Here is a 12,543-nt window from a genome sequence, read left to right on the forward strand (position 1 = left end):
AGGACCGTCCCTTGCTGCTGCGACAGAAGATCCTCCCGAAGAAGCAGACGGATCGGGGGATCGATCGCCATGCTGAGTAGCTCAGGATACTAGTATCTTCGTGCCCAATCTGGAGCCATAAGGATGACTTGGGCCCGGTCGCGCCGAATCTTCTTCGGCACCCTGGGCAGAAGTGGTATAGGCGGAAAGGCGTACAACAGACCGCAACTCCACTCGCGATGAAAAGCGTCGCCTAGCGAGCGCCGCCTTGGAAATTCCAACACGCAGAACTGATGACATTGCGCGTTCTCTTCGGTGGCGAATAGATCTAACCAAGGATCCCCCCACTGCAAAAAGAGACCTTGCACCACATCCGAGTTCAGACGCCATTCATGATCCATCAAGCACCGGCGGATGAGTTTGTCTGCCCTGGCGATCAGAGAACCTGCCAGGTGTTGAACCACCAAGGTGATGCCTTGATGTTCCAGCCATGTCCAGAGGCGCAGAGCCTCCTGACATAGGGTCCAGGACACCACCCCGCCCTGCTTGTTGCAATACAACATGGCGGTGGCGGTGTCCATGAATACCTGCACCACACTTCCCCGGACAGAGGGAAGGAATGCCTTCAGTGCAAGTCGGATTGCCCGAAGCTCCAAAAGGTTGATATGGAGCCTCTGATCTCCGCCTCTCCCAAGTGGTCTACCCATCCCAGGAGGGACGCATCCATCACCACTGTGTGCTCCGGTTGGGGAAGGGAGAGGGACTTGCCAATGACCCAATTGCGATTCGTGAGCCACCACTGCAATTGTCATGAAGTGCACTCCGAGATCTGGACATGATCGGAGAGGTTACCCTGATGCTGCGCCACTGGAACTTCAGGTCCCACTGCAGAGCCCGCATATGCCATCTGACATGTTGCACTAGCAGGCCCAGGAGCCGGAGGGTCATCCTGACTGAAACCTGGGACAGAGGCTGAAAGATCGGAATCATAGCCTGAATATCCCGGATTGCTGATCGGGAGGATAAACCCGAAACAGCGTCGAATCCAGAACCGCTCCAATGAGGGGGAGCTTCTAAGAGGGACTCAGGTGCGACTTCGGCACGTTGATGGAGAACACCAGCAAATGCAGGAGGTCGGCCATAGTCTGAAGGTGGTAGACGACTGCCTGGGACGAGCCAACCTTCAACAACCAGTCGTCGAGGTAAGGGAAGACTGACACCCCTGACCTGCGCAGATGAGCCGCGACCACCGCCATCACTTTCGTGAACACCCGAGGGGCGCTGGTAAGGCCGAAGGGGAGCATGGCAAACTGAAAATGCTCCTGGCCGACCGTGAACTGCAGGTAACGCCGGTGGGCCGGCAGGACGGGGATGTGAAATATGCGTCCTGCAAGTCCAACGCTACCATCCAGTCTCCAGGGTCGAGGGCAGCCAAGACCTGAGCCAGAGTCAGCATTTTGAACTTCTCCTTCCGAAGGAAGCGGTTGACGTTCCGGAGGTCTAAGATGGGACGCAGACCCCCTTTGTCCTTCTTGGGGACCAGAAAGTAGTGGGAATAACAACCACTCCCTACTTCTGGCCCCCTTGGACAAGAGGGCTGTAACTTCCTGCTGGAGAGTCGCTAAGTGTTCCCCCGACATGCGGTGGTACCGAGGTAGCATGGCTGGAGGGGTGGACTGAAAGGGAAGCGAGTAACCCTTGCGGATGATCTGCAACACCCACTTTTCTGATGTGACAGCGTGCCAGTGGGGAAGGTGATGGCGAATCCTGCCACCCAATGGCGTGGGGTGCTCCACAAAGCTCGGATTAGGATGGTTTGGAGGTAGAAGCAGCGGGGGCGGAGGTGAAGGTGGACTGCCCCCCACGCTGATTCACAGAGCCGTCCCTGCGGAAGCCGCGTCTGCGGCCGTGCTGAGGCTGGTTCTGCTCAGACTTTCTGAAGGAACGTGCCTGGGCGCCCCTGCCTTGGCCACGAAAGGAACGAAACCCAGGAGTGGCTGGGCTTTTCGTGGAAAGACCCAAGGACTTGGCCGTGGCCCGCGAGTCCTTAAAGCGCTCCAGTGCACTGTCGGCCTTATCGCCAAACAGGCGAGTGCCATCAAAGGGCATGTCCATGAGAGAACTCTGGACGTCAGGTGAGAACCTAGTGTCCTGCAACCAGGTGTGGCGACACAGCCGCCTGGGAAAGCACAGCATGGACCTCCTCAGGACACTGAGGTAACACCTGAGCCACTGTATCCCACACCGCGTGGGAATAGCAGCCCCAACAAGCAGGCGGTGTTTATCGACCGCAGCCCCAAGCTGGCCGACGAGAACAACCGCTTACCAAACTGTTCCAGCTTCTTAGAGTCCTTATCTGGCGGAGCCGTGGGAAAGGCACTCTGCGACGTCAAGGCCTGGATGACCAGACTCTCAGGCGTGGGATGAGTGGTCAGAAACGCGGGGACACCAGGTGCCGGACAGTGACATCTAGCGACATTCTTATCCACAGGGGCCCCCGTGGCCGGCCGCGACCAAGTGCCCAACAGGACGTCGGTGAGGGCGTTGTTGAAGGGAAGCAATGGCTCTGACGAAGTAGACGCTGTCTGGAGCACCTCAGTGAGGAGGTTAGTTTTGAGGGTCACCGTAGGAAGATCCAGGCTGAGGACCTCAGCAGCCCGACGGAGCACCATCGTATAGGAAGCGCCCTCCTCCATCGTAGGCGGAGGAGAGGCATCGAGGTCGCCAGTGTACTCCAGATCGTCCGCCCAGTCCTGCTCGGAGTCACACTGACGGGCAAGAGGGTCCTCGGACCCCTCCCAGTCATCCTCCACCTCTGTTGCAGGAGGAACCGGCCGCAGCGGTAGAGCAGGAGCCGGAGAAGGGACAGACAGCGTTTGAAACAGCGCCGCAAACGGCGCCGGCCGGGGTCGGGCCGGCACCGTGTCCCAATGCGGATCCCAGGCAGGAACAAAATGGTCCTGGAACCGGGGCAAGGGTGGAACGAATGGCACCCACTGCGGCGCCGGAGGCGGCGCTGGGGCCGGACCTCGTGGTGCCGGAGCCAACGGCGTAGGATCCTGTGGCGCCGAAGCTGGAGCTGCCGACGGCCCAACAGGATCTGGACACGGGACCGCGGGGCCCGAAGGCGCGCCGGCGGGAGCCCGAGGCCTAAAAAGGCGGTCCATGGGGGCAAGAAATTCTTGCACCTGTTCGGGAGTCGCCCCGACGGACTCGGATAAGGCGGGTAGGCAACGGGACTCACAGGCTCCAAAGGAGCCCCTGTCCTCCTCGTCCGCATCCGTGGACCGACGGGGGGACGTCGAAGAGCGAACCCTCTTCTTCGACTTCTTTTTATGTCGTCGCTTACCGGAATCCGAGGGCAAAGATTTGGAGCCCGAGGAGCAACGACTGCGGCCCCTTGAGCAGTCCCGGGAACGGTGCCTGGAGCGGTGTTGGGATGAGTGCCGGGCCTCCAGCAGCTTCCGGTGCCGCTCCCTCAGCGCCTTCGGGGCCATGGCCCGACAGTCCCGGCAGGACCGGAAGTCGTGGTCGGTCTCCAGGCAGTAGAGGCAAACATCGTGGGGGTCCGCCACGGACATGTTGCGACGGCAGGCCCCACAAGACTTAAATCCAGGCATCCCTGGACAAAAGTCTCAAAAGAGTAGTCAAAAAGTGACTAAGGTACGTGCTCAATCCGGATCTGCGCTTACTGGCGCGGAAAAAGAAAGAACTGATGTCAGCGTGCATGGGTGGCGCCTAAGTAGTCTCCGTGGCGTCATCTCGGCGCTCATGATGCCAGCGACTGAAGCGGAGCTGCACGACGCCACCTACTGACGCGCAGGGGTACTGCTAGCAAAACTTTCCGGATCCAGTCTGATGCCTGGGTATATTCTAAGGTAAGGAATCTATCACTAACGTGTCTCTTTCAGATACTGTCTTTATAGCAAGGAGCTGTAAGGGGCAGCTGTGAAACGGCTCAAACGAAGTGCACACCAAATAAGTGAGGACCAAATTAAGGTTGCATTGGGACATTACAAAAGAAGTACGAGGAAACATATATTGTAGCCCTATCAGAAATTACATCACAACTGGTGATTAAACAAGGAGGACTGATCTGGCAACTGTAATAAGGCCAAAGGGCCGAAAGGTGCCCAAAGCAAAGTCTTGCCAGGCATGAGACAAAATTAATTTGTCCCAATGACAGGAGTATAAAGTTTTCGTCTAGGAACGCCTAGCTGCCAAGATGACATCAACCCCATCTGAAGGAGGGCTGAAGCTGTTCAGCTGTTGCTGCTCAATCTCCAAGCATGACAGTGGATATTATGTATGCCAGGGCGCAGAACCTTACCCTGTTGTTGAGACAACAGGTCCTCCCGGAAGAGCAGCCTGATCGGAGGATATATGCTCACGCCAGGAGTTCTGGATACCATACTCTCTGTGCCCAATCCGGAGCCACCTAACTTGGGTCCATTTGGTCGTGATCTTCTTGAGAAGTTGGGCAGGAGTGGAAATTGTCAGAAAGGCATACAGGGGGGCCAAGTTCCACTTTAGGCAAAACGTGTCTCCATGCGAGAGAGGCTTAGGAAACTCCAGCAAGCAGAAACACTGGAATTGCACGTTCTCTGCCATGGCGAAATAGATCAAGGCATGGATCTCTCCACTAGCAGAAGAGGCCTTGCGCAACTACTGGGTATAACTGCCACTAGTGATCTGCTAGGCTCCAAAGTCTGAGTTTGCCCACTCTGGTGTTCAAAGAAGCTACCAGGTGGTTCATCACCAGGAAAATTCTGTGAAGGTCTAGCCATTCCCAAACATGCAGCACCTCCTGGCATAATACCTGGCATATAGCCTGAGACCTCACCCTTTGTTGTAAACCACCTGGCACAGGAGTTGTCCGTGAGTACCTGAACAAGCCTCTCCTTGACAGAAGGAAGCAAGGCTTTCAGCACCAAGTGCATGGCCCTCAGCTCCAGAAGGATGATGTGGAGGCTGGACACTGCAGGAGACCAGTGGTCTCTGATCTCTACCTCTCCCAGGTGGTCACCTCAACCAGAGGTGATGCATCAGTCACCACTGTCAGTTTGGGTTGAGTAGAGAGAGGGCTGCCACTGACCCAATCGCAGTCCATCCAGCAACCACCACTGTAGGTCTTTCGCAGTCTCCTACGAAAGCTAAACATGGTCAGAGAGGTCCCATTGATGTTGAGCCTACTGGGACTTCATATCCCACTAAGGAGCCCGCTTATGCCACCTGGCACGCTTGACCAACAGGATGCAAAAGGCAACTGAACCACCCTCCCCTTGATAGGAGGAAGCAGTCGTTCAGCGCCAACCGCATGGCCCTCAACTCCAGAAGGTTGATGTGGAGACGGAACTCTGCCAGAGACCAGAGGCCTCTGATCCTTACCTCTCCCTGAGGGCGTCCCAGCCAGAGGCAATGCACCAGAACTACTGTCAGTTCTGGCTGGAGTAGACAGAGGGGTCTACTGCTGACCCAATTGCAGTCCAGCAACCATGACTGCAGGTCTTTCGCAGTCTCCTATGGAATATGGATATGGTCGGAGATGTCCCCTCGATCTTGAGCCCACTGGAAGTTCATATCCCATTGTCGAGTCCGCATTTTAGCCCCAGAAACCTTAGAAGTAGATCTCACTAAAAACCAGGACTGAGGCTGAAAGATCAGGATCATACCCTGAATGTCCTGGACTCTCTTTCCCAGGGGAAAGGCACAAAACTGAACATTGTCGACAATGGTTCACATGAAAGGGAGCAACTGAGGAGTCAGGTGTGATTTTGGCACATTGACAGTGAACCCCAGGGATAACAGGATGATCGGCGTAGTCTGGAGGTGATTGAAGATGCATGGGGTGAGACTGCCTTCAACAGCCAGTTGTTGAGGTAGGGGAAGTCAGTCAATCAAACAGAACTTATAAAGCACAGCTAATTACCCGTGAGGCTCTGAGAACCTGCTTCTTGGGGAGGGTTCAGTTTAACATCCAGGTCTTGAGTCCCTTCCTGAATTCTAACAGAGAGGATGAGGTCCAGAGGTGAAAGGGGACAAGGCTGATTCAAAGTGGTGGTATCAAGACCATTAGCCTCCTGTTAGTCATCGTACCAATTATCATCCTGGTAGGGTTGAAAGAACTCACCACCCGTGTCACATTCATTATTTGAGTCCGTACCAGAAAGGGAATGCTTGAAAGCGAGCGAGTGTTCTTCCTTGTTGAGGCAGTAATTTTTGTGGTTGTGATGTTGGTGGGGGGGGGGTAAGTGGCGCCTTGGGCGGTATTGGACGCAACTTCTGTCAAGGCTGGTTTTGCATTGATTCCGCCTCAGAGAGAGCTATTGGGACCTCCTTCTCCGGCGTCGATGGAGTCAGCATTGGAGCACCTTGGCCCGGAGTAGATCATGGTGTCGAAAGCAGGTTAGGTTCTGGAGCTGGAGGCAAGACGGGTTCAGAGAATCTAACTGGTTACAACCTGCCTGTGATACTCCAGATGGTTAGCCTCTCGGCTCCTTGGGGCCCAAAGGCACACTAGAGGGAGTTGGTAGGGATACAAAAAGCCAGAGCATGGCTACGTGCAGCTCTTGATCCAGTGATTGTGTGGCTGTTAGTCCCAGAAACTAAAGTAGTGCCGGAATCGGCTGTCGGATTGGCTAAAAATTCAGGGAGCGAGATTGAGAGTTGTGGTGCCGCCCCCGTGCCTGTTCAGGGGAATGCGAGTGGCGCAAGGGGTCAGAACCTTGCTTTGATTTCTTGTGCTTCTTTCTTAATTTAACCTTCTGTTTGGACCATGACGAAGGTTGCCTCTAAAGTGGCTTGGTTTACTCAGGGAATGGGACCAGGATCACATTTTTGGCACAAACTACAACTTGGAGCGGTCCCGACAAGGATCTTTTTATGCATGGCAATGTAAAGTTTTGGCTTGCTATCCCTGATGGCCTTCAGGTTCATCGGCATACAGTTGTTGGAGACTTTGGCTTTGTGGCCTGACCCCCACACACCACAGGCATAGCTGGTGAGAATCTGTAACAGATATGTGTGTGCGAGACCCCCCTTTTTGGGGGTGACATCCCTTGCACACTGAACATTTTACGGTAAATGCCTCTGAGAGATAAAAAAAAAAGAGAGCTCCAGATGCACATCTGGTGGTGCCGAAAGTAAGGAACCAATGTCAGACCACAGGGGTGCCACCCATCTAAGCTCGGCACATCACTTCCAGAGTGGAACGGCGTTAGTGCAGAGCAGCACGGCATGTCGAGGTACTGCAAAAAAGTTTCGGGATACCTGGCAAATATTCAAAAGGTGAGGAAGCTGCAACAAAATGTAGCTTCACGGTTTGCAGGTGATTCTCTAGAGAATCACAGAGGATGAGGTGTATGTCTGTGGTTAGGGCAGCTATATATAGATAGTCACTTCTTAAGCTTAAATTTTTTTTTTCAGACAGGTCAGTACAAGAAGGCAAATTCTTGTAGATGACTGTATTGGTGATTGTGTTGTGCAAAACCTGATTAGGATTTCCTAGACTGTACCATAAGCAGGGTTAGATATTTTTCAGTGCTCTCCAGGTGCAAATACAAAAAGTACCTGGGCAAACTGGGGTATGGGCTTGAAAGAACAGCTCAGTGACACAGAAGCGAGAGGAGTGAACACACTTACATCAGACCTGTGAACAAAACAACTCAGTTTCAAACTAATGCATGTCTAGTACTTTATGGTGATCTACATTACCAAATTGATATTTCAATATTAATTCATACTCAGAGAGCGAACTATTTCCATATGTGGTCAGCCTGTTAGGTACTTAAGCCTAGACCTCTCTGGGTATATGATGTGAACACCTGATTGAGGTGTGCAAAGTGCAGGATTGCTTGTAGTAGAAGGCTAATCGGGGTACCCATAATGGATGAATAGTTAAGAGATCTGAGGAACTAGCCCACAGTTGAACAGAACATCACTCTCACTATAAAGTAATGGAGTTAGGGCCAAATTTGAAGTCTGAAACATACCTCAATGACTTGGGACAATTGCTCAGATCTGCTACCAACATCAATAGTTTTGTGAGAATTTAGGTTGGTAAAAGGCACTGCAGATGAGGCAATCGTATAGTTGATTAATTATATGTGAGGTCAAGCTGACAAAATTCAGTTTAGTGCATGTTCTTTGAAAAATTTAGGAGGTTTAAAGAGTGTATACTGCGTGCATGTTGATCAGGGCCGGACTAGGAAAAAGCAACCAGCACTGGCTGATTGCTGCTCGACTGGTCCTGGGCGGAGGGGGTGCTAGTAAAAAGCACCGCTTCCACTTTTGTTACTGGGGGCCAATATTGCAGCACTGCTGCAAAACCGGCCCCCAGTGAAAACACTGGCCTCCGCTGCCGGAAACTGGCGCCCACCCCTCTGGCCCATCGGGGAAACGCCTGACAGTCAAGCTCTGATGTTGATGGTCTACTTGTGACAGCTTAATAATGTTTTTGTTTGCCTTAAATAGTGTGGTTTACTTTACACATTGTCTGCTTAGCTAATGGGTGAATGTACAGACATTTTTTATAGACAACTTAAAAATTATGACTATAGGAATTTAAAACAAAGCAACGAGAAACCATAGGTCTTTTTCCGTGTCCTAAATAGACCAGACCTTCGCTTGAGCGACAGAAAGCTTAGCAGCAGTGAAATACATCAAGTAGTAAGGCATGAGAATATGTCCTGTGGTTTGATATTTTTGCTGACGCTATAAACATACATTAGAAGTGCCTAAAAACAAAAAGCAAGGAAATTCAATTTTGAATGTCTCCTACTAGAGAAAAGCATAAAAGATGTCCAGTATTGATCTTTGTTGCATCAGTCTCTGTTCTCAACTCTCTTCCTTTCCTTCAAGGGCTCTTTCCATTTAAGAAGAAGGTGAAGGAGGCACTTAAAATGTTGCGCCAATTAAAGTTGAGCATTCTGTCTTCCATAAAGGTGGCATTATGGTACTGTGTGCTGTCAGTTACTAAGATATTTGACTCCACCACTCTGGAGTTAAACAGAATTCAAACACGCTGATCTGACAAAGAATCATTCTCTGATGGAGTTCAGGTAGGGTGATGATAGCTGGGCAAGTGCATTCCCGCACGCCACCACATGAGCAAGATGAGGACAGCAGCCAGAATTACAAAAACAAAAGCCATGTGTAAGAAGGGTGTGCCCTAAATGCTTAAGTAAAATGATCACACAAAAACAATGTGCCGATGACTAGCACGAATATTGCCATACCTCCAAATGTATTCATGACCTTGGAATCTGATGTGCACATTGTCATTACAAAAATGTACATTCATCATTAAAATGGAGCTCATCTATTTTGTGCTTACCTGTATAAAACCGCTTTCTGAACCCACTAGAGCGACCAAGCCATTGACAGCAGCAAGGCGCTGCATTGTGGGACACCCCTAAAAAACACAAGCAAATCCAAATGTGTCACTGGTACATATAGAAAATGTTTTAACAATTCTTAAAGTCCAAATAAGCAAATTATTTTGGCATACATAGGATATTTAGGCTACTTATATGATAAACCCGGAGAAACGTATTTTGCTGCACATCAATGAAATTTAAAATACAAAATCTCTCAACTGCACAAATACAGAAAATATTCTCAATTCCTAAAATGTAATAGTACAACAAGCAAGCAGTGTCATGAGCTCTGGGAGCCAGGGTAAAGTCCTAAAGAAATAGGTAAATGGACTAAACAGCATATTTAGCACTTGAAGACATCACAGGAAGTGGCTCTTTGACTATATCCATGAAAAAGCAGGCTGCGGCAATCCTGAGGGAATATCACAGGAAGTGACAGCAGTAATAATATGGGGGAAAACTGCGAAGCTAAAAAAAATTACTTGAAACTATCTTCAAAATAGATGCACATATCTTGAGGCCCCATTATATGAATACCTATTACCTCAATCATAAAAACCACAGAAAAAGCAACGCCTTCGTCCCAAATGCATGACATCACTTCAGATTTTTGTTTATTTATCTAGTGCAAAATGCACAATTCTGACCAGTGAAGCTGACTGATGGTTCTCTGAGGACAAACGCCACACTAAGACCGGAAGTGGGCATAGGGAGAGCGACACTGAAGCAGGTACCGAGTGGCAGACAAAATGGAGCTGAAAGGGTAAGTGAACTGTATTTAGATGCTAACGCCAACCCAGAAGACTAAACACTTAGCAATATTTAAAAAAATTTAAATACAATTTGGATCAAGTTGCAGATGAGAGGGACGTAATTTCTAGAGTTCGGGACAAGGGTTTAATGAAAAATCCCGCCATGTTGATGATATAGACGTGCATTCTCAAAATGATCAGAATGGTGCTAACGCTGTGGAAGCTGATGGAGATGATATACCTGTGACAAGTTTTCTCAAGCATGGATACCCCTCACAATATGATGTGCTATTAGAATCCTTTCGCCATGAGGGAGGGGGATTAATGTTACGTTAAAACTAAACTTTTAGTTTAGAATTTGTTATAGACCAACAGTGTCAACAAACAAGTTATTACCCATGAGTTCAAATGGCACAGCCACTTTCAAGCAGTAATTCTCATTCCACTTGAGAGGAAGAGGACCAGCATGCAGTGCGCCGACAGATTTGCTTCCCTTTTGATTGTTTTTGCTTTACGTCATCATTCATCAGATGGGCAGGATGGGTGGGTTACATGTGAATATGGGAAGGCCAGACTTGCTGCTCCAGGATGGGTTCCTTCCAAAATGCACCTACTCGTATTCAACCTCCAAGCAGTACATTAGTAAAGGGAGCAAGGGCTGAAACAATTACGCAGCAAAGAAAATAAAAAAAACAACAAAAAATAAGAACTTTCAAAAATAAAATTAACCAGTGGAACAGACATCAAAATTAGTCAAACACAAACTGAATAGTGGAGATCTTCGAGATCTCCCTCCATTACGTGCAGAACAATGAAAAAATTCAGTCGGTGCACTGAAGAACAAGTTACTTACCTTCGGTAACGATGTATCTGTAAGAAACATTAGTTAGTTAGATTCCTCACCTTAGAATATCCCCAGGCGTCAGACTGGATCCGGAAGATTTTTCGTCAGCAATACCCCTTGCGCGTCGCTAGGCGTCGTCTGCGGCTCCGCGTCCGTCGTCGGCGTCGTGCGCCGGGATGACGTCGTCGGAGTACTTAGACGCCGCCCTCGCGCGCTGACGTCAGTTCTTGTACATAGCCTTCCGCGCCAGTAACGCAGAGCCATGCAAAGACCGACACTGGTGCCAAAAATAAAATCTAGGGCCCTGAAAGGGATAGCCTTAACCCTAGATGTCAGTTCGCAGAACGGGGAGGATGGGAGGGTCGGTGAGGAATCTAACTAACTAATGTTTCTTACAGATACATCGTTACCGAAGGTAAGTAACTTGTTCATCTGAAAGAAACACGTTAGTTAGATTCCTCACCTTAGAATAGATACCCAAGCAATACCATCCCCGGTGGTGGGTCTGCGAACCAAGATCACACCAGAAAGTCCTGGAGGACAGAACGGCCAAAGAAGCCATCCCTCCGGACTTGGCTGTCAAGGCAATAATGCCTGGCAAACGTGTGTAGCGAAGCCCACGTCGCCGCCTGACAGATGTCCTGCAAAGGGACTCCCCGTCCCAAGGCAGTAGTAGCCGCCGTGGCCCGAGTAGAATGGGCGCGCAGCCCAACAGGAGGGTCCTTTTTAGCCAAGGAATAGCAGATTTTTATACACAAAACGACCCACCGAGAGATGGTTCGTTTGTGCACAGCTTTCCCCTTCTTAGCGCCCACGTACCCAACAAAAAGCTGGTCGTCCACCCGGAACTGTTTTGTGCGGTCCAGATAAAAGGAGAGCGCACGTTTTGGGTCCAGACGGTGGAGCCTCTCTTCCTCTTTGGAAGGATGCGGAGGCGGAAAGAAGGTGGGCAAGGTGACAGACTGCCCACGGTGAAATGGAGTCACCACTTTAGGAAGAAAGGAGGGACGAGGCCGAAGGACAACCTTGTCCGGATGAACAGACAGAAAAGGAGGCTTTGAAGATAAAGCCTGGAGCTCACTCACCCGTCTAGCCGAGGTGATGGCTACCAGAAAAGCAGTCTTTAGAGTTAGAAGACGAAGAGGGCAATTGTGAAGAGGCTCGAAGGGAGCGCACATCAGGAATGTCAAAACCAGATTCAAGTCCCACTGAGGCATCACAAAAGGGACAGGAGGGAACGTGTGTGTAATGCCTTTGAGAAAGCGTGTAACCACAGGGGACTTGAAAAGAGAAGGCTGATCAGGAAGCCGCAAGAAGGCGGAGATGGCAGCAAGATAACCTTTCAGGGTGCCCAGGGCAGAGCCCTGCCGGGCCAGAGAAAGAAGGAAGAGGAGAACCTCAGAAAGAGGGGCGGAAAGGGGATCCACAGCCTTTGCTGTGCACCATGCCACAAATTTGTTCCACCGGCAGGCGTATACCGACTTTGTGGAGGGACGCCTGGCTGCCAGAATGATATCACAGACTTCAGGAGGCAAGTCAAATGGCATCAACTGCCGCCGCTCAATCTCCACGCATGGAGGTGGAGGCTGGA

General features: G+C 50.5%; 1 protein-coding gene across 2 annotated transcripts in view; it reads right to left on the minus strand.

Moving 5' to 3' along the window:
* FOCAD (focadhesin) overlaps window positions 1–12,543 on the minus strand; it is a 1,730,079-nt gene that overhangs the window by 771,506 nt on the left and 946,030 nt on the right. For both annotated transcript variants that reach the window (XM_085634390.1, XM_085634400.1), the window contains exon 34: window positions 9,314–9,391. In XM_085634390.1, the coding sequence (XP_085490516.1) occupies window positions 9,314–9,391 (78 nt within the window). The remainder of the gene's footprint in view (window positions 1–9,313; window positions 9,392–12,543) is intronic.

Source organism: Triturus cristatus, chromosome 2_1 (assembly GCF_964204655.1).
Source record: "Triturus cristatus chromosome 2_1, aTriCri1.1, whole genome shotgun sequence".
Lineage (NCBI taxonomy): Eukaryota > Metazoa > Chordata > Amphibia > Caudata > Salamandridae > Triturus > Triturus cristatus.